Source organism: Tenrec ecaudatus, chromosome 10 (assembly GCF_050624435.1).
Source record: "Tenrec ecaudatus isolate mTenEca1 chromosome 10, mTenEca1.hap1, whole genome shotgun sequence".
NCBI lineage: Eukaryota > Metazoa > Chordata > Mammalia > Afrosoricida > Tenrecidae > Tenrec > Tenrec ecaudatus.
In genome coordinates, this window is record NC_134539.1 from 107875362 (window position 1) to 107897250 (window position 21889).

General features: G+C 51.7%; 1 protein-coding gene across 1 annotated transcript in view; it reads left to right on the plus strand.

Moving 5' to 3' along the window:
- The window catches only part of ITGAE (integrin subunit alpha E), a 78957-nt gene that overhangs the window by 10529 nt on the left and 46539 nt on the right, over positions 1-21889 (plus strand). Inside the window, exons 2-9 of the mRNA XM_075559595.1 lie at positions 5989-6106; positions 14592-14719; positions 17944-18011; positions 18335-18452; positions 18653-18784; positions 19261-19376; positions 19978-20129; positions 21472-21625. Coding sequence (XP_075415710.1) covers positions 5989-6106; positions 14592-14719; positions 17944-18011; positions 18335-18452; positions 18653-18784; positions 19261-19376; positions 19978-20129; positions 21472-21625 — 986 coding nt within the window. The remainder of the gene's footprint in view (positions 1-5988; positions 6107-14591; positions 14720-17943; positions 18012-18334; positions 18453-18652; positions 18785-19260; positions 19377-19977; positions 20130-21471; positions 21626-21889) is intronic.

Consider the following 21889-nt stretch of genomic DNA (forward strand, 5'->3'; position numbering starts at 1 on the left):
TTCCATTTGCACTGCCAGCTTTCCCAGGGGATTGTACCAGCTTACAGTCCCATGAGCAATATTCCAATGTTCCAGATGCTCCACATGGTGGTCAGCCTTTGGAATTGTCTGTCTTCTTCACGTTAGCCAGTCTGGTTATTCTGCGATGGTGTCACATGGTGAGGAAATGATGTGGGGGGCCACACGGGACAAGAGACCAGGAGAATCCAACTCCACAGCAGCCGAGGGCCGAGGATCATCAGATGGAAGTCAGATGTGCTTCCACCCCCTCCCACTCTGCTGGGGTCAATGAGCCATCGCCATGGGCCACACAGAACCCACAGACAGCACTCACAATCACGGGGTTTATTCGGGAAGCCGGCAGGTTACACAACATCACGGATACAGTTCTTTGGTCCACAGCTCTTCTCAGCCACGCTGGCAGGCGTGTCTCCCTCTGGTCTTCAGCAGCTCTGTTCTTCCGCCTCTGCCCTCCGCTCTCAGCCTGGCTCCTGCGCTCCATCTCACTGGCTCCGTGCTGCTGCCTCTGGCGCTGCAGGGAGACTCTCACGTGCAATGTGCTGGTCGCTCTTCTCTCTTGATGGTCAAGGCATTTCCTGTTCCTGCTTCTGTGATGACTCTGTCTAGCAGCAAAACCGACCAGCCCCCGAGTTAGCATCCTCTTCACCTTAGTTGCACACCCCCCACGCAGCCCTTTTGTGGAAGTTGCAGTGATGATGGACAGAGGAGCCATCCCGAGCAAGTGCTTTCGCTCCACCTCACCTACTCATTACCTTGATAAAAGAAGTCCAGCATCTGTCAGGGGCCATTCGGGGACTCTCTTCAGCCAAGTGTCCTTTTTTCCTTTCTTTCTCTTCTATTCCCTTTCGTGCTTTAATCTGGTTGAATTCTTCAAATTCTGTATATAACCCGAGTCCTTCTTCAGAGACATCTGTTGCGAAGAACTTCTCTCTTCTTTGACTATCCTTTTCAAACACCTGAGAATACCTTTTGATTAAAAAGAAGTTCCCAGGTTTAATGAAATCCAGTTTATCGATCCTTGCTTGTGATCTGCTATGTTTTTTATGTATCTCTGAATTTGGTCTTGCTATACTTGGTTTAGGAATTTTGCGTCTGTGTCCAAGAGCGATTGTCAGCTTTCCTTTCATGCTGTATTCTTCTCAGGCTTTAATGTGAATGTAATTCTGGTCTCATCACATGATTGGAAAGTGGTCTCTCTTTATTCTCTGGAACAGTTAAGATAGGCATTATTGAAATAATACTAATTTCTAAATTATCAAGGGTTCAAATTTGCAAATAAATGTTCTGTAACACCAAAAAAATTATCAAGTGTTCATGAGGGAGGGAGGGGGAAAATGAGGAGCAGATACCAAGGGCTCAAGTAGAAAGCAAATGTTTTGAGAATGATGATGGCAACAAATGTACAAATGTGCTTGACACAATGGATCGATGTATGGATTGTGATAAGAGTTGTACAAGCCCCCAGTAAAATGATTTTTAAAAAAGCATTGCTACAAATAGATCCAAGCCCAGATGTTCACTAGTGAATTCTTTCAAATATTTAAAGAAGGAATAATGCCAATCTTTTTTAAAAATATCATTTTATTAGGGCTCATACAACTCTCATCACAGTCCATACACCAATCCAGTTTGTCAAGCACATTTGTACATTTGTTGCCGTCATCATTCTCAAAACATTGTCTTCCTACATGAGCCCTTGGTATCAGTTCCTCATTTTGCTCCCTCCCTCCCCCACCCTCTTTTCCTCACAAACACTTGATAATTTATAAATTATTATGTTTTCATGTCTTACATTGACCGATGTCTCATTTCACCTACTTTTCTGTTGTCCGTCGCTCAGGGAGGGGGTTATATGTAGATCCTTGTAATCGGTTCTCCCTTTCTCCCCCACCTTCTCCTTCCCCTCCTGGTATCACTACTCTCATTATTGGTCCTGAGGGGTTTATCAGTCCTGGATTCCCTGTGTTTCCAGCTCTTATCTGTACCAGTGTACATCCTCTGGTCTAGCTGGATTATAAGGTAGAGTTGGGATCATGATAGTTGGGGGAAGGAAGCATTAAAGAACTAGAGGAAAGTTATATGTTTCATTGGTGCTATACTGCACCCTAACTGGCTTGTCTCTCCCCCCTCAACCCTTCTGTAAGGGGATGTCCAGTTGCCTACAGATGGGCTTTGGGTCTCCACTCCGAACTCCCCCTCTTTCACAATGATAAGATTTTTTTGTTCCTTGATGCTTGATACCTGATCCTTTTGACACCTCATGATCGCACAGGCTGGTGTGCTTCTTCCATGTGGGCTTTGTTGCTTCTCAGCGAGCTGGCTGCTTATTTATCTTCAAGGCTTTAAGACCCCCAAGCAATGCTTTTAATAATGTATTCAATTTCTTTAATAGATGTAGGTGTGTTCAAAGAATTTGCTCACCTCTGAATTATCAAGATTTCTGGTATAGAATTTACACAATACATTTTGATTATCTTCTTAATGTCCCAGGGTCCATTGTGATGTCCCTATTGTCATTCCTGATATTGATAATTGGTGTTTTCCTCAGTAGCCTTGTTAACGGTTTGCCGGTTTTAGTCATCCTTTTCTTAAAAACACACTTTAACTTTGCTGATTTCTTCTTCTTCTCTAAGTGTTCTATTTCATGGGTACCTGCTCATTCCATTATTCATTCCTCCTCTTTCCGTGGGACTTGATTCTAGGCTCTTCACATAGATGCTTAGATAATTGCTTTTCAGCTTTTTATTATTTCTTTTCTTTTTTTTCTTTTTCACAAGAGAAAAGCTTGTAGTTAGTTCAGGGATCGTTTGCTGGCCCTTAGGAGCGTTTTCCAGTCCAGTCTGTTGGGGCACCACGCCCTGGCCCCAAAGTCCACTTTCAGCATTCCCTGGGGACCTTGCCGCTCCGTTCCCTTGCTGTTCCGCTGCACTCCCCAGTGCTTTGCCTCGGTGTGGTGGGATCAGGTCAGGTGCAATTCCCACACTGTGTCTCCGGTGCTGTCCCCTGTATCGCCCTTAGTCACTGATTGGCATCATGTCTCATAGTGGGGCCAGCCATGTTGTTCTCTCTGTGGACTGGCTGCTCTAGTCAGGAACATCATCCTCACTGCCTCGTGGGCCAGGCTGTGTTTCACTCTCTCCTCCTGCCCCTTCATCTGCTCCCGTGTGCTCTGATCAAATATGTCCATCTCCCAGAGCTGCAGAGTCAATGTCGTCCTTTGGAACAAATTCTTCTTGGGGGAGGGGCAGGAATCCACTTAATTTTTGGTGCTGGGGCCAGCCTCCCAGACCTCTCCACTGGTTCCCTACTCCACGCTGGGATGTTGCATTCACACCTTGCGGCACTGGGTTGAAGTCTGGTCCCACTTACGATTTCTTTTCAAAAGCATTTACATTGAAAGCTGTATGTCTTCTCTGAGCATTTCTTTAACTGTCTTCCACACGTTTGGATTTTCATTCAGTTCTAAATATTTTTAAATCCCCATGATCATTTCATCTTTGACCCATGGCTGTTCAGAAGGGTACAACTTAATTTTTCAACTGCTCATATTGTCTGTTGTTTTTCTTTTGTTATTGATTTCTAGGCTAATCCCACTATAGAGAAAGAACATACCCAGAATTATTTCAATGCTTTGAAGTTTTTGCTGAGGCTGGTTTCGTGATCCAGTATGTAGTCCTTCTTGGAAAATGGTTCTCATGTCCTTGAATAGAAGATTTGTCTTGCCACTGTTAGATTCAGTGTTCCGGTTGTCAATTAGATGAAGCTTGTTGATCTTATATCTCCTTAGTTGTGTTAGTCTGGGTACGTTGGAGAAACAAATCCACAGAAACTCGTATATAAGAGTTTTAGATAAAGGTTAAGTGCGCATCAAGAAAACATCCCAACCCAGTGCTGCCCAAGCCCACAAGTCCAACATTAACCCATTAACCAAATGTCCAACACCAATCCACAAAGTCCTTCTCCATCTCACAAAACACACACAATGACACCAACTTCAGAAGGAAAGCCGAGTCAGTGAATGTGTAAGCATCTCAGCGCTGGCAGGGCTCTCCACCTGGCTGCTCCAGCACCCAGGGGTGCATCGGGGTAGGTCCATGTGGCTTCTCCTTCGGGGTAGGTCCATGTGACTCCTCCTTGCAGGAAATCAGCCTTGCCAGCTGAAGCAGGGAACTGCTAAGGCAGCTGCACCCTGGTGTGACCATCACAAAGCAAGAGACCCGAGAACTAGAAAGGCGAGGCTCACGGAGTCATTTCTCCCTCTGCCCTTCAATTTACCCCACATGTGTTTATCGGCCAGGTGGGCACAATAAACTAACTCATTAGTGATTTGTTGCTACTATTGTAAGCTAATATCAGAGATTTACTAAAATCTTCTATTTTGATTTGGGATTTGGCTCTTTTCCTTTTCATTTGGTCAACGCTTGCTTTATAAGTACCCTTCGGAGTGATGCTGTTAGAGGCCTAACAGATTTAAAACTGTACATTGACATCTTGTTAGAGACTTGACCCCTTGGCCACCTTGAAGTGTGCTTCTTTATGTCTGTTAATGCTTCTTGCCTACATTGTAACTTGTCTAATACTCTCCTTGATGTCTGTTAATGCTTCTTGCCTACATTGTAGCTTTCTAATACTCTCCTTGATGTCTGTTACTGCTTCTTGCCTACGTTGTAACTCCTCTAATGCCAGCATTCTTTTGACTCTAAACCAAATCTCACTGCCACAGAGTCTACTCAGCCACAGGGCCCCTTGACCTCTGCGCACACGTCTCCTGGTCTCAGTACAGCTCTTCTACTGTGTCTACTTTGTGGCTGAAAGTTCAGACTTGGGGATGAGTTTGATTTCGAGTTTGAAGGGTGTCCAAGGGGTTGTCTTGAGAATTTCACCCAAGTCTCTATCAGATCAGTAAGCCTGGTATTTTAAATTTTTATTTTAATTTGGGAGTTCTGACAGACCTGTTTCTTCCATTCTATTGAAGACCTTTCATTGTGCTTCCTTTAGGAGGAGTTGACCGTGGTGATTGGGCACCATCTGAGTCTCCTGGTCTCAGGTTCATGTGGTCCTAATAGTTCACTGGACTGACTGACTGACAGCACGTGTCTTTGCTTTTTGTTGTTTTCCCTCCTTCCCCCTGGATGGGGAGCACCTGACATGGCCATTCCCAGGTTCTTAAGATCCCAGCGACCGCTCACTAAAGTACGACGTAGCACGCTGTTTTTGTGAACTGTGTTACGCCAACTGACCTGACGACCCCTGAGACTCTGGCCTTGGGATCCCAGGCCCAGTGGCTCATTTGCTCAAGGTATCTGGTTGTGGCGGTGAATGGCTATGAAATACTCTAGAGCAGCTAGTTCTCAGGACCTGGGCTCCCGGTGTTTGAGACCCATGTTCACTGGGAATCCTGGTAGCGTAAGGAGCTCTATGTTGGGTTACTGTCTCAGGAACCCACACAGGCACTTCTGCTCTGCCCTGTAGGATTGCTATGAGTTGGGACTGACTAGATGGCTGTGAGTTTTTGCCTGACGTGTTCTCTCATGGGTGAAGATACATGTGCAGAGTGGATACTGTCCCTCTGCCCTGGGGCTCGTGGTACAAGACACAGGGATGTGGTATGGGACAGGTGCAGAAAGGGCACAGTAGAGAGATGTGAAAGGGCAGGGACTGCTTCTGGGGAGAGAACCAGAGGAGGCTTCCTGGAGGAGGGGGCCCAAGTGGTGGGTCAGCTTGGCTGAGGAGGAGGATCAGGAACTTTGAGTCAGATCTACTGTGCATCTTAGGCCTTTGAACACAGTCACTCGCCCTTCTCCCCCAAAATGACCCATCTTTGTAGAGCCTCGCTTTCCCCATCTGAGAAATGGGTATGTCGAGGGTCTGTGAGAGCTTGATGCCAGAAGGGGAGTCCAGGAAGTCGGCTCAGGCCAGGTCTCTACGATGTGGTTCCACTGCTAAATGTTTCTTCTCTTCCTGCAGGCTTGACCCCTCTGGAAGGCTTCAACGTGGACGTGGCCCAGTCCTGGGTCACCCCCAAGGACGCACCTTTCGTGCTCAGCTCCCTTCTGCACCAGGACTCGAGCACCAACCAGACCTGGTGAGTGGGGCCCTGCATGGAGGACAGGGGAGGCCTGCCCGCCCCACCCAAGAGGCTTTCCCCTCAGCCCACTCTCACCTTCAGAAGCAGGTGCAGGAGACAGTGAAGGCCTGAGAGAGGCTGCCAGCACCAACCCTGCCCGCATGGAGCTCCGGCCCCTGTCCTCACCAGCTCTCTTCTTGCCCCACTGCCTGGGAGGGTCTCTGGGTTGCTCGGAGTGAGGTCTCTTCAGGGGGTACCCTATGGCATTACTCATGGTGGGGGGTTTTGGAAATATAGCTTAGAAACCATTTTAAAATACGGTCTGTCTCAGTTTCCTAGAGCTGCTGTGGCCGAGACACCACAAGGGGGTGGTGTCTAAGGAGAGAGATTTCTTTTTCACACTTTTTGGAGATCAGCAGCCCACATCAGAATCACTGCCCCGCTGATCTCCTTCTTCGTAGGTGGTTGTGGGGGGTGGCCCCCTGGGCCCTTGGCTGTAGGTGATCCTCACACGACATCTCTCTTCCTTCATGGGCAGCATGTCTCTATTTCTGATCAACCTTTTAATAATAACTCAGAAGTCCATGGGGTTTAAGGCACACTGATGCGACTTTCTTCACACAGCAACCATGACAAGGACACACAGAGCAACGGACCCTATTTCCAGGCAGCGGGTGTCCTTGGCAAAGGGCTCTACCCCTGAGCCTCAGTTTCTCATCTTTAAAATGTGGGTGCTGACGACAGACCTCCCTCACAGGGTGGTTGCAAAGACCATTGAAGAGAATGCGTGCAATGGGTTGGCACAGTTTCTGGCCAGTGTCTGGTTGGGTACATCGAGCCTGTGCCAATTCACAGTAACCTGATGTACACGATCAAGCCCTGCCTGGTCCTGCACCATCTCTAAACTGGTTGCTATTAGGATCGGATCCACAGCTATTGGCTTTTATTTTGAAAACATCATCTAGATACCCACCAAGAGATAGCCATGCGATAGAAAGCCTGACTGCACTGTGCTGGCAAGGATGTGGTCAGATCGGAACAGAGTGCGTGTCACTTGGCATAACCCTTGTGGATCACTGTGGTCATGCCTGCTGGGGTGGAGGACTCATGTGCCCTCTGAGTCAGCGATCATACTCAAGGGTATGGGCCTCAGAGGAAGTCTCAGATGCGTGCAAGGCGGTTCTTGGTAGCATTGTTTGGAGTTGTGACAGATGGAGTCCTCACGAGGAAAGTGGCCGGGGGTGGGGGATGACACTGCAGTACCGTGAGAAAGCAAAACACACAATACCAACTCTGTGAGGACCGGGTGACCTCAATCCCGGGACCTGATGCAAAATGAGGAAGGCAAGCGGCAAAATGATATGCCCGCCAGTGACCCACTCAACACATGTTTATGTTGCACCAAGAGGCCTGGCTCTAGCACTGGGGATGTAGCAGAGAGCAAAGCATTTAAAAAATCCCCATGCACGCAGGGAGCTTCGTGGCTGGTCAGAAAAAACAAAACAAAATAAAACAAAGCAAAACAATAAAACAAAAAAACACTCACTACCATCAAGCCCATCCTGATGCATACCAATCCTATCAGCCCGGGTAGAATGGCCCTTGTGGGTTTCTGAGACTGTAACTTTTTTTACAGGAGTAGAAAGCCTCATCTTTCTCCGGAGCTGCAGCTGGTGGTTTTGAACTGCTGGCCAGAAGGAGACAGCTAGGGAGCATGTGGTGATAGAGGAGGAGTAGGTCTTTCAGATGAAAAGAAGCTCTGGAGTGGAGGGTCCTGGGCACGCATTCTACTTCCCTCCATGATCCCCAGAGCAACCTTTTGTCGGCAGGCGCGAGGTGGTTCCTGCGCTCACAGCGTCGACAGAAGGCAGCTCTGCCCGGGGCCGTGCCACACTCACAATGTCAGCCATGGCTGACAGATTCATTGTTGGGATCAGAATCAAGGGGAGGTTGATGGCGTGCACACCACAGGTGGCCTGATCCTGACTCAGAGAGACGTCCAGGGTGCGTCGGAGGAGAACTGTGCTCCTCCCTGGGGCTTGGATGGTTGGCTTCTTGGAGAGCAGACTGCCAGGCCTTTCTCCTGAGGGTGCACTCAATCCCCCCAGCCTTCCTGTGACCAGTGGGGTGCTTTCATTGTGGGCACCTTCCAGAGACTCCTGGCCTCCAGGCTGCTGTTTGTTGCGGTTGAGCATAACCTTGACAGGAGCAGATCACTGGACCTTGTCATTCATTCATTTTCTGCAGTACCACTGGTGGTGTAGTGGTTACGCGTTGGGCTGCGATCTGCATGGTCGGCAGTTTGAAACCACCAGCAGCTCTTCGGGAGAAAGACTGGACTTTCTACTCCCATCAACAGTGACCGTCTCAGAAACCCACAGCGGGTGGCAATGAGTTGGCAGAGACCTGAGGGCAGTGAGTTTACTGGTGGGTTCAAACCACCAGACTTCAGGTTGGCAGTTGAGTGCAACCCATGTGGGCAAAGGAGAACTGCTCCACGGAGTTTTCTCTCTGACCTTTCGGAAGCGGACGGTCAGGGCGACCTTTCCAGGCACTTCTGAGTTGACTTGAACCAACAACCTCTTGGTTAGTCAAACTCCCCCACTGCCTTCGGATTGTTTCTCATAGTGACGCTATAGGACAGAGTAGAACTGCTCCTGTGGGTTTCTCAACTGGATCCTCTTTACAGGAGTAGAAATCCTCATCATTCTCCCGTGGAGTGGCTGGTGGTTTTGAACTGCTGACCTTGCGGTTCGCAGGTCAGTGCGTAATCATTTGCACCACCCAGGAGCTCTGCACGTCTCTTTAAACCCAAACCCAACCCACTGTTATTGAGTCAATTCAGACTTCAAGCAACCCATATAGAGTTGCAAGAGCAGACAGACCCACTCTTCTAGAATGGCCGGTGGATTTGGATTGCCAGTCGGGTGGTTAGCACCCACAGCACCACACGGCTCCTTGATGTCTCAACCAAACCCACTGCCACTGAGCTGAATCTGACCCATACTGACCCTACATGGGGTTTCCAAGGCAGTTAATTTTTACTGGAGCAGAAAACCTCACCTTTCTCCCGTGGAGCAGTTGCTGAGTTTGAACCACCAAACTTGGAGTTAGTTGCCCGATGCTTACTAGTCGCCTTTCATATGTAGCAGTTCTCTCTTCCCTTTCCTTTTTAGTGGCAGTCAAAGAGTGCTCAGGTCCCGCCCTCTTCCCCTCAACCCTCATCCACTGCCTAAGTGCTTCTTTTGTGCTTAACACACAGAAGCAAAGGAGATCAGGGTCCCTAGGGCTTCAGTTCCAGCCAGGTGTGGAGAGAAGGTGGGTCCCTGGCTGAGGGGAGCTCCACATCTCCCCGGGGTGGGCGAGCCGGAGTTCTGTGGGCTCAACTGCTCCCGAGACAGCCCCATGGGCCTGGGCCTTGAGCCATGACCCAACTAGCTAAGTAGGCCTGGGCCCTTCTTCATCTGTAGGGGAGAGGGGCTGGTGTTCCTTCATTGAAGTGATGAGGACAGAGCCACTTGGTTTGTTCATTCAGTGAGGCGTTACAGAGCATCCACTCAGTGCCAGGCAGGTTCTGGGGGGGGGGGTGGTGGTGGTGGTGGTGGTGGTGGTGTGTGTGTGTGTGTGTGTCAGACTGGATTCTCTAAATAAGCAATACTAGTGATGTTTGTATTTGTGTACATCTAGAAAGAGATTCATGTCAAGAAATGGCTGTTTTCTATTGAGCTTTTCTGTCTTGCCTTATTATTATTATTTGGGTATGTTTTCCTGTCTATGAAATCCAGGAGAGGTAAATCTATAGAGCCAGTAGCTGGATTCATGGTTTCCTTAGGGTATGGCAGGGGAGATTGGGGAGAAATGGGGAGCTACTAACAGTAAGTGCAAGCAAGAAGAAAAGATTCTGAAAGCGACTGTGGCCATGATTGTACATCTTTTCTTAATACGATTGAGTTATCGAATTGTGTGCTATGTGAATTATATGCCAACAGAATGGTTAAAAGAGAGACCTGGCTCACACTGCTTTAGAAGTGCGTAAGTCCAGTCTGGTTCATGTCCGTGGGTCAGATGTACATTGGGGATATGAGCGTGATGGAGACCTGAACATGACTCAGGGCGTCCGTCGCGCACAGAGCGGGTGGGCTCCTTTCTCAGCCACAGGCTGTGCGTGCACACTCAACTGGATCAGAGCACGCCTTGGCCACGGGCCTGGGAGCTAGCCTGAGCAAGCTCAAAGACCCGAGCAAGTTCTGTGCGGATGAAGCTGAGGATGCTGGGAAACAAGCGGGAGGGCTCGGGCAGTGCCTTACCACCCCTGCCAGGGAGCCTTGCTCCTCCCTCTGAGGGGTCTGAGGAGCAAGAAAGGGCAGTGAGCTGGTTGTTAGGAAGTTTTTGGCTACAGGGAAGATGAAGTAGATGGGTTTGGTTCTGGTAAAATCATACTGATGTTGGCCACACGGGAAAGTGCACATCTTGTAAGCGTGCAGCTCAGGGAACCTCCACAGAGTGAGTCAGGCCAGGGAACCTCCACAGAGTGAGCCAGGTCAGGACGCAGCATCAGGACCAAGAAGCAGACCATCAAGCTTTGCATCAGCCCCCTCCGGCTGGCACGTGTCGCGAGTAACCCTCACCTAAGCCTGGTCTCCATCGATTCATCTCACTTGTCTCTGAGCTTGGTAGGAAGGACCCTACTGTCCATGCTCTGCCTGTCACAGTCAGCCCTCGCACAGCAGAAGGTCTATAATTCTGTCCCTCGGGGTTGCCTGGTGTGGCCATGTTCTCCCCATTGCTGTCCAGTTTTGCATGGTGTAAACATTGTGGGTACTAGGCACTTGGGTCATTTCCTTGGGCTGCTATGGGCAGGACTCCTGTGCACTTGGGGTAGTGGGTTCCATGTTGGCTGCTAACCACAGGTCAGCCATTTAAAGCCACCAGCTACTTTGAGGGAGACAGACGATGCTTTCTACTCTGATAAAGAGTTATGGTCTCGGAAACCCACGGGGGCCAGTGCTAGCCTGTCCAACAGGGGTGCTCTGGGGCAGCGAGTACAGGCTCCACAGAACACTGAATGCCAGGAGCAGTCATTTGTGACCCTCTCCTGACCAGTCCCCAACAGATTCCAGGCCCTTAACAAGCAGAGCCCAGGTGGACTGGGGAGTTTGAAGTCACTGAGGAAGAGGGTGGGGGCAGGGGAGAGGCCAGGACAACCTCCCCGAACACCTGCTGTGGCTGAAGGGGGTGGTCACAGGTTTGAAGTGCTGAAGAGGAGGATGTGGTGGGAGGCACTGTGGGCTCCTGCTGGGGAGAATGGCCACAGAATGACGCAGGAGGCAGGAAATGCGGTGGCTGGCCGGCCCAGCATGGGCTGGGCTCCCAGTGCCAGAATCGAAGGTCCTTCTCCCACCTTCAAACTCTGTGCCCAAGAAGCCACAGGCCAGGGCCGGCTGTATCAGGGAAATAAGGGGATGGAGTCCAGAACCGGGACAGGCGGGGGCTGGGTGGGGGCCGGCGTGTGAGGCAGGCTCCTACAAGGCAGGCAGGGTGTCCTGCAGGCTCCCTGTGCCATCAGCTGATGGCGGGTCCTCTGTTGCTTAGCTGTTCAAGAGACTATGGCTGTGAGGACTAAGCGGGGCAGGGAGCTGGGATGGCTCAGCCTCCTCCAGGCTACTGCATTCACAGCTGTGATGGGAGTGGCCACCTTGGCCCTCTGCAGTGCTCAGCCTGTGTAGCTGGACCTGGTAGTCCGCTTCAAACCCACAGTCAGATGGGGAGAAAAGGCCGGAGAGGCGGGTGAAGGCCCCGTTGGCCTTTCCTGTGGGAAGGTTCCTAGGGAACTGGAGTGGCGGGTTGACAGTTCTGCAGGAGGAGGTGAGAGGCAAAGCAGACTTGGGGAAGAACATTTAGACCCATCCAGCCACCTCACCAAATGCCATCTGGGTCTGAGCCAACTCTCTGAGGGGAAGCGCAGAGTAGGGTGATAGGCCCTGAGCCGAGGCTCTGGCTGGGGAGGAATGTGGACAGACAGGCAGGGTTCCTGAAGAAGCAACGGAATTTGTAGGTTCAGCTTCCCAGACTCCCGAGAGGATCAGGGCTCAGCTTCAGGGTTTCCATCAGCCACACCTCTGCTGTCCTTCAAGTCACTTAATAAATAGTCACCGGGTCCCTGTTCTGTGCCAGGGTTGCGGGCTTCGGGGATAAAATGGGGAACGAGAGACACAAGGGCCCTGGAGTGAATACAGTGGGGGGTGGGTGAGGGTGGGGAGGCAGGAGATACCTCAGATGGGGGCAGGTTCTTAGAAGGGCCTACCGCAGAGGAATCGGGTTGGGGGTGGGGTGCTTGGAGAAAGCCTTGAAGAGGAGGTGACTGTTAAGCAAGACCCAAGGAAGGAGACCGAGTCAGCCTTGGGGAGAGAGACCGAGGGAGCAGCAGGCCCGAGGGCCTGAGAAGGGAAAGTGCTGGGTGGGGGTTCGTCTGCAGCTTGGATAGCAGAAGCGAAGGGAGGCGGGCAGTGGCGGGGGGGGGGGGGAATAGTGGCCACCTGCATGGCTTGGCTCCCGGCCTCCTCCTCCATCTCTGAAGCCGGCAGCACAGGCTCTTCACCTGCTTACCTCCCTCTTACAAGAACCTTTGGGGCGACCCCAGACTCACCCAGGTAATCCAGGAATCTTCCCATCTCCAGATCCCAATGGCACCTGCAGCGTCCCTTCTGCCATGTAAGGTGTAAACATATTTCCAGGTTCTGGGGACTGGGTCGTGGACACCTGTGGGGTGGGGGCTGCATGGAACAACAGGTACCAAGGTGGGCGTTTCCGCACCTACAGGTGTAGTGAAGCCGTGGGGATGAGGGGATCCCTAGCCACCGAAGGGAGATTCAGAGAGGGGACTAAGTCTCAGGACTGAGGGGTGTTTAGAGAAGCCAGCACAGGGGTCTGAGAAGAAAGAGGCTCCAGGAGGAGTCAGTCGGGCACCATGTCCAGGGTGAAAGATGAGGGCCTTGCATCTGACAACATGGGGATCACGGGTGACCCAGCAAGAGTTTCCAATGATGGAAGCCAATTTGGGGTGCGCTAAGGGTGGGGTGCACACATGACAACTCACTGCAATCAAGTCAGTTCTGACACATGCACTCTGTCAACTGTGGAGCTCGGGGGCGATCTCTTTCATCAGGGAAGACAGTTTTCAGAGTGAAGGGAAGTGAGGACGTGGGGATGGAACTTCTGTCCTGCCCCCACTCTGTGCTCCCTGGTCTGCCCCCAAACCACAGTTACAACATCATGTCCGTTTAAGAACACGGGCTAATTGTGAGTTTCACTTTTAGAAGGTCTTCCTGCCGCCTCCGGCATGAGGATCTTCCACTGCGTTGATAGTCACCACACGCCAGGCCTCAGGTCCCCGTCCCACTGCCGGCACCTCCAGGTGCTCTCAAGCAGGATGCCACGGTTGGGCAGCTTTAGAGACAGAACTTCATTTTCCCATTGTTCTGGAGGCTCTAAGTCCAAGCCAGGGTCTGAGCCAGGTGGAGTCCTTCCTTGCCCATAGCGCCGGGCATTCCTTGGTTCCTTGGCTTGTAGCCGACTGTCATGTGGCCCCTGGCTTCCCTCACATGTGTGTCTCTGTGACTTTTTATAACTCTGGTCCTTTTATCACTCAGAAGTGATGATGTTCCATCCCATTCCAGCATGGCCTCATTAACACAACAGAAGAAAGCAGTGTTTCCACACGGGACCACAAAGGCCAAGAATTCAACGCCCTATTTGTGGGGACACACTTCAATTTATAACCCCACTCATCCCTACCTATTCACTCCCCCTCCCCCTCCACTCAGGATGGGGAACTCACTCCCTGCTTCTGGGCAGCTGATCTTCTCTGGGCTTCAGGAACAGGGAGAATATTTTGGCTGCTTTTGGACTCTTTGTTGGGTGGATGGGATACTCTACTTCTGTAAGCATTTATAGTCCCAGAAATTCTGGGCAGTTCTACCCTCCCCTACAGGGTTGCTATGAGTCAGGAACGACCCGTTGGCTGTGAGTTTGGTTTGGACTTTTTGGATGCCATTGTCTCCCTGGTCTGGGTTCAGGGTGAGGCAAGAGGTTTGTAGTTGGGAATGACCAGACTGAGACATGGTCACTCTCAAACCTCCGGTTCTGACTGATTCGGGGGATGCGTACCTGTTGACACACTGGTGTGCACCCACCGTGACCCACAAACACCCAGTGCAGGTGGGGCCTGCAGGAGAGCTTCCTGGCTCCCCATCCCAATTCTAGCAAGAGGGGAGCATCCCCATCTCCTTCAGGGTAGGCAGGCAGGCAGGCAGGCAGAAGAGCTGTGGTTCAGCCTCTCCTGCCTGCAGCTGCACAAAGCCAAGGTTGAACAAATACCTCTCCCATAATGCAACTCTGCAGTCCTGGGGGCTGTGGACCTACAAGGGAAGTCTGCGGCAGGAAAGGCAGCAGGGAGAAGGGAATTGGCAGCCAAGTCAGCATGTCCATCCACTCTCCCACTCAGGCTCCTGGTCACCAGCCCTCAAGACAACCAGTCAGCAAGGTTCCTGCATCGATGTATCCTCAAGACAATCTGTCAGCAAGGGCCCTGCATCGATGCACCCTCGGCATCGATCGTTTGCCAACCAGTAGGTGAGTCAGCTCAGCTCCAAGGTAGGTAGGTGACCAGGGCTTCCTCTCCGGGAATTCCTGTCCTCAAGACCCCATGCCTGAACCCCATACCCACCTACCTCAACCAAGACTCCAAGATCACCATGACCATCCACCCTGTCTGAAGACCCAACCTCATCCCAATACCAATCCTGACCCAACCCTAAAAATCAATGACAACTAGAGTTTACAAAAAGAGTCCTGGTGGCTTAGTGATTACTCATTGGGCTGCGATCCTCCTGGTCAGCAGTTCGAAACCTGCTACAGCTCCACAGGAGAAAGACTGGGCTCAGAAGCCCTCTGGGGGTCGCTATGAGTCAGCCCTGATGTGCTAGGAGCTTCCCCAGTGCCTCGCACTGTACTTACAGAAGACATCACTGGCTTCTCACCCTCGCAGCCATGCCAGTTTACAGAAGAAGAAACAGCGATGGAATTCAGAGAAGTTACATACTTCGGGTGCAGGATCTGGGTGCTGTAAGTGGGTAGCGCTCTCTGCTGCAATCCCAAAGGCTGGTGGTTCAAGGTCATTCAGAGGTCCTTTGGGAGACAAGCCTTTTACTGAATTTCTGAAAAGTTAACCTTGAATGTTCTATGGAGCCACAACAGATCATTTTGGGAGAAGAATCTTGCTTTTTCAAACAGAGGGAAATATCCCGGACTCCAGGCTCTTTGGGGCACCATGGAAGCTGGGATGAACCTCTGAGATGGTTGCCAGGCAATAATCTTTAAACTTAAAGCAAAATAGTCCCAGAAGTCAATGAATAAGGAATGTTTGCCTTAAGCAGTATACTAATTTCAGATTTGTATTTATGGAATCGAATTGACCAGCACAACTCCTGTGAATTAACGGGGAGGAAAAGGTGGGTGAAAGGGTTGCCCCGCTCACAGGATGCCATCCGTGTCCCTCAGCTGTGCGCAGACAAAGTGTAGAACTAGTCTGTGCTCTGCTGGGTTCATTCCCCTTGACAACAGCAAAACAAAAGCAAATAAACAACTTGAGAAAGGAAGGCCCCTGGAGCCACGTTCTCCTCCGACCTCCGTGGAGTTTCCATGAGTCGGATCAACTTGAACGCAACTGGTTAGATGCTTGGCTTGTTGCTTCATTAAGACCACACGTCTGGCTTGGGTAACACCCACAGGTCTGCTGTGTCTCGTGGGTGGAACCGTGAGTCTATGTAAAATGAAAACAAGCCAGGAGTTTTAGCTCAGTCAGAAGAAACTTGCTTCTCAAAACAGGGCAGCATGGAATCAAGAGAATCTTTAGCATTACCGAAATGAATGAAAGCACAAAAGCACAAGTCACAGGGCGGGCTGGGGTGGGCTGGGTGTGTCAGCACTGACAGCCGGGGTCTCGGCAGACCTATTTTCAGGGGCTGGTCTGCTTTGCAAGGATGGCGCCAGGTGGCAGGATTGGGCTAGCCACGAGTTTCCTGGGCTAGCTAATACACTAGAAACACAGGTACTGGGGCAGGAAGACATCTTTCGTGGGGTCGGGGAGACAGGGCTATCTCCCTGAGATCTGGTTTCACCACTATGCCATGGTTCACTTTCTGTCCAACACCTGCACAAATCAAAATCATCTTCTCTTCCCATTGGCCAATTCTAAACCAAAGGTTCACCCATAAGTAGAGTAGGGCAAAATGACATTCCCCCACCCACTAGCACATGTATATCCAGGTCAAAGGTGACAGGTGGGAATTTTCCTTTACAGAAGTGGCAGCTTGACACGGGATCTCATAAAACCAAATGGAGTGGATGTGGTTCATGGGGTGCTAGAGGCCTGAGTTCTGACAAATGCCATCGGTTTTTAATACTTGTGATGAATACAAACTCCAATCTGCCCGACTCCATAATTCAACGCCCGCCGCACAGCCCCCTCCCGCCTCCACGGGATCCGACGCGATGGCCCCAGTCTAATGATGACCCACGGCTGCTGCGTCAATTCCAGCTCCCAGCCACCCTGTGGGGCAGGGTAGCGCGGCTTCCCAGGGTTTCTGAGGCGGTGAATGGGTTGGAGACAGACGGCTTCATCTTTCTCCCATGGAACGGCCGGTGTATTTGAACTGCTAACCTTTGGGTCAGGAGCCCAACGCTTCACCAATTGCAAAGAAATACGTTTCCTTTGTTGTACATTAAATTCACAGATGATTCTGACTCATCTCGACCCTCTAGCACAGGATAGACCTACTCCTGTGGGCTTCCCAGACTGTAATTCTTTTTTTTTTTTTTCCCTTTTCTTCTTTTACATTTTATTAGGGACTCATACAACTCCTACCACAATCCATACATATACATGCATCAATTGTATAAAGCACATCCATACATTCCCTGCCCCAATCATTCTCAAGGCATTTGCTCTCCTCCCAAGCCCCCTGCATCAGGTCCTCTTTTCCCCCCCCCCCACCCCTCCCCATTCCCCCCCCCCTCATATGCCCCTGGTAATTTATACATCGTTGTTTTGTCATATCTTGCCCTATCCGGAGTCTCCCTTCCCCCCCCTCTGCTGTCCCTCCCCCAGGGAAGAGGTCACACGCGGATCCCTGCAATCAGTTCCCCCTTTCCAACCCACTCACCCTCCACTCTCCCAGCATCGCCCCTCACACCCTTGGTCCTGAAGGTATCATCCACCCTGGATTCCCTGTTCCTCCAGCCCTCATATGCACCAGTGTACAGCCTCTGTCCTATCCAGCCCTGCAAGGTAGAATTCGGGTCATGGTAGTTGGGGGGAGGAAGCATCCAGGACAGACTGTAATTCTTTATGGGTGTAAAGAGACTCATCTTTCTCCTGCGGAGTGGCTGATGGTTTCAAACCGCTGACCTTGTACTTAGCAGCCCAATGTGTAACCATGGTGCCACTGAGGCTCCTGGCCTATTGGAGGCACTGATCGATGTTATCTGAAAGAATGAACAGACGGACATTCTTTGTGCATTAGTCACACACATTCAACCCACCAACTTGAACTCCAGTCTCACATTTGCAGCGGCGATGTGGTGCGATGAAGCCAAGCCTCGGCCCCATGGGAAGGCACTTTGTTGAACAGAATAGTCTGCGGGGCGACTGGGTGACACGGTGGCTCCAGACTAAGACACTGTCCTGACAGTTTCTCATGGGACTCGGGCCAAGGGGGTCCCAGCCCCTGGCCCCTGATGGCTTTGGGGTTGCCTCTCAATGTCCTTCCCTCCTTATCTGGATTTAACTCTTTCAGAGCATGTGCCCATTGTAAAGGGAAGGCATCAGGGAGCGACGATTGCTCGGAGCCACCACGGTGTTTTGGTGAGTGGGCCTCGGGTGGGAGGGCCCTAGGGAGGCTGTTCCTGACTCTAGGGATGCCCCCTAGTACTCCCCGCTGTGGCTGACCCTGATGTTGCTACCACTTCTACCTGCCATGTGGCCTTCAGCCCTCTCCTGATGGCCTTGGCCTCCAGCACAGGCTCAGGTGCTGACCTCAGCTTTGATCCCAGCACTGACCCCTCTACCCTGGACAAAGATGTTCCTGTGCCTCTGCCTGGTCCTATGTCCAGGGATGGGGGCGCTGCAGGTAGGGGATCTGGGCTGGAAGTGATGGAGCCTTCTCTCTCTTTTCCTCCCTCTCCCAGGTTTGCATTCAAGTGAGATCCCGGACGCCCCACAGCCTCACCCCAGAACTCACAGGGGCCTGCAGCCTGCTGGGCCCTGACTTCCAACTTCAGGCCCAAGTCAACTTCTCCAACCTGGGTGAGGAATAGACCCTCACTGGCCTGAGTCACCTCTAAAAAGATGTCATTGGGTCCTGAAGGGAAGATACCAGCTCCCTGAAGATGCTCAGGAGACACGGCTCCCAGGCAGAGAATCAGACAGAGCTAAGTGTGGGCTTGTCTAGAGTTTTCTCTTGTTCTCATCTCATCCATGTTGCTTTTTTTTTTTTTTTTTTGAAGAAAATCTCCTGGATCCAGATGTGCACGTGGATGCTAGAGACTGCTACAGGAACAAAAAGGGGAATGGGGAGTCAGCCAGGTGTCGCAGGGCGCTGGAGGAGATGGATGAAGAGGAGGAGGAGGAGGAAACTGGTGAGAAGAGGCTGATCTAGGTGCTCCCAGGAGCTGTCAGGGCCGACTCCTCCATCCTCCCCAAACCTGGCCCCCTGCTGGGGGAGGTGGTCCGGAAGTGGTGGGGGGCTCTGAGCCTAGTCAGCCCTGATGCTTCCCCTGAGAGGGCAGAACAAGCAGAGCCAGAGAGCGTGGGGCGAGGGAGTACGGGTTCTCGCTTTCTCTCAGCCTGGGAGACAAAAGCTTCCCTCTTAAGCCCTTCATGAACCTCCTCCCTGAAGCAAGCCTTGGTGTTGAGTTGATTTCAACTCAGAGGCTGCCCCGTGACGGAGTAGACAGTGCACCTCAGGGTTTTCCTTATGGGAGGAGATGACCAGCTTTTTTACTCTCTTGGAGTTCCTGGGTGGGGGGTGGGGGTGCTAGTACACCACCCAGGCAGGCTCCGGCTTCACAATCCCTCCCCCTGGTCTCAAATCTCGTTCCCACTCGTGACCCAGGCACCGAGATCGCAATCATCTTGGATGGCTCGGGCAGCATCAGCCCCACGGACTTCCAGAAAGCCAAAGACTTCATCTCTAAGATGATGAGGCGGATCTATGCGAAGTGCTTCGAGGTGAGTTTCCTGGAGAGCTGGACTCGTGCATCTCCCAAGAGTTAACTGTTGCTGCTGTGGATTAGACCACTTCCAAGCAGCCACCATTGCCTTTGCTCCCGATTCTGTGGCTCAGCTGTTTGGACTGGGCTGCGCCGGGCAGGTCTTCTGCTGGTCTTGCCTGCCGTTGCTTGACTAGTGCGGAGTGGCTGGACATGGCCTCACTCGCCTGCCTGGCAATTGTGCTGGCTGTTCACTGGGCCACGTGACTCCCGCCGGTGAAGCCAACTGTTTCACGGCCAAAGCAGACCCAGAGGACAAGTCCTTTTCGTTTCGATTCCATCACATGTGCTTGATGTCCCATTGGCCAAAGCCAGTCACACAGTTCATTCATTGCAATCCCACAATCAAGCTGGAGGGGGACTATACAGGAACATGTAATTCACTGGGGAGCTGTTCGTGTCACAGTCCTATTTTCTTGGAGAGTCACCTCTGGCCTGGGGACAAGGTAGAATCAGAAGGTCCCTCCTCTGCTTCCAGGGGAGGCCATCCATGGGGCAGGGGTGGCCTTGGGCCTGACCATTCTGCCAACCTGAACCCCACCTTGGCTTATCCCCTCCAGTGCAGCTTCGCTCTGGTGCAATATGGGACAGTGATCCAGACTGAGTTTGACCTTCGGGACAGCCAGGATGAGTTGGCCTCCCTGGCCAGAGTCCAGAACATCACTCAAGTGGGGAACGTCACCAAGACTGCCTCAGCCATGCAGCATGTCCTGTGAGTGTCGATTGGGGGCCCACTGGTGGCCCTGCTCGGAGGCATCCTGTCTGAAGAACTAGAGCCTCGACCAGGAGGTGATCAGGTCTACGTGGACGATGAAACATTTAGAATGGGCAAATGTGTTCAAAGTCTACTGGTGGTTACCAGGAACGGGGGTGGGGGAGGAAAGAGGGGGAAGGCCTGGCTATCTCAGCTGTTTGGTGTAGAAACAGGCGAAGGCTGTCATCAAGGGCACTGGACCGTACACGGAAAGCAGGCTGAATTGGCAGAGGTTGAGTTCCATACTTTGTAACCACAATGAAAAATAGAAGACCAGAATTCTTGCTCTTCCCTGGCTGTGAGGTCATTCAGTCCAGCCTCGGCCACCCCCACGACGGCCCTGCACAAATTCTTCCAGAAACATCCTTTCGTGAGAAGCAGGACAGCAGTGTCCAGGCTGGCTGGGTCCAAGTCCCAGCTCCAGTCTGAGTTGTGTGTGACCCTGTACAAGTGGTCTAACCTCTCCATGTTCCAAATTCTATAACGATCCTTGTCTTGTGGGATTTTAAAGTAAGGGCTGTGTAAGCCAGGGAGCCTTCATGCCATAGTGGTTGCAAGTTTGACTGCTAACTGCAAGGTCTGCAGTTCAAAACCACTAGCCACTCTGAGGGAGAAAGATGAGGCTTTCTACTCCTGAAAAGAGTTACAGCCTAGGAAACCCACAGGGCAGTTCCATCCTGGCCTGTAGGGTCTCTAGCATCAGAATCAAGCAGAGGGCACTGACTGAGTTTGATTTGGGTTTGAGTGTAAGGCAGAGTCCAATTGCTCCTGAGGGTTTGGGAGACTGTAGATTTATTTGTATGGAAGCAGACAGCCTGTGGCTGGGTGGCTAAGTGGAGAGTGGAGTGGCTGGGTAGAGGGTGGGTGGGGCTGCTGTGGGCAGCTGTGCAATGCTTAACCCACCGAGTCACCAGGACTCCCTTTTGAGGGTTCGATGGGTTAAAATACACATAGTGTTTACAAGTGCCTGGCCCAGCCTTTTTAAGTATTCTGTAGGAATTAGCCATCGGGATCAGTATCCTTATTATTTCTTACTATCACGGTTACTCCTGCACACACCTAAAAGGAATGGGCTCAGGAACCGCCCCACACCTTTTGAGGAGAAGCAGGTAAGGCATGGAAACACCTGGAGGCAGCCCACTTTTCTCTAGCCTCACAGTGGGATGCAAGGGTCACCCCACCCCCACCACAGAGGGGGAGGGGACACTAATCCTGATTCTAAAACAGGTCCAGGGAATGCAATCTTCCCAGAACCGAGTCCTCTGTCAAAGCTCCCCTCTTCTTTTCTCCCCCTACCCAGAGACAATGTCTTCACGCCCAGCGGCGGCTCCAGGGAAAGGGCAGCCAAGGTCATGGTGGTGCTCACAGATGGGGACATATTCATGGACCCCCTCAATCTCAGCACTGTCATCAGCTCCCCCAAGATGAAGGGTGTGGAGCGCTTTGCCATAGGGGTAAGAGTCAGGTGTAGCCCTTGATGGATCTGGGGAGGGGCCAGGGTGCCTGGTTTCCCATCATCCTCTGTAAACAGATTACAAATACATTACAAACACTTACAAACATGCACCAACATCTGAACACCATGGCCTGGGACTCCAACACCACCCTCTCTCCCTCCCCCAATGGTAGTGACAGCTCACTTAGCTCAGCAGAGATTGGGGGAGGTGGGGGGCGGGGCGAGGGTGTGTGTGTGCAGCGGACACCAGGGCTGGTTCCTG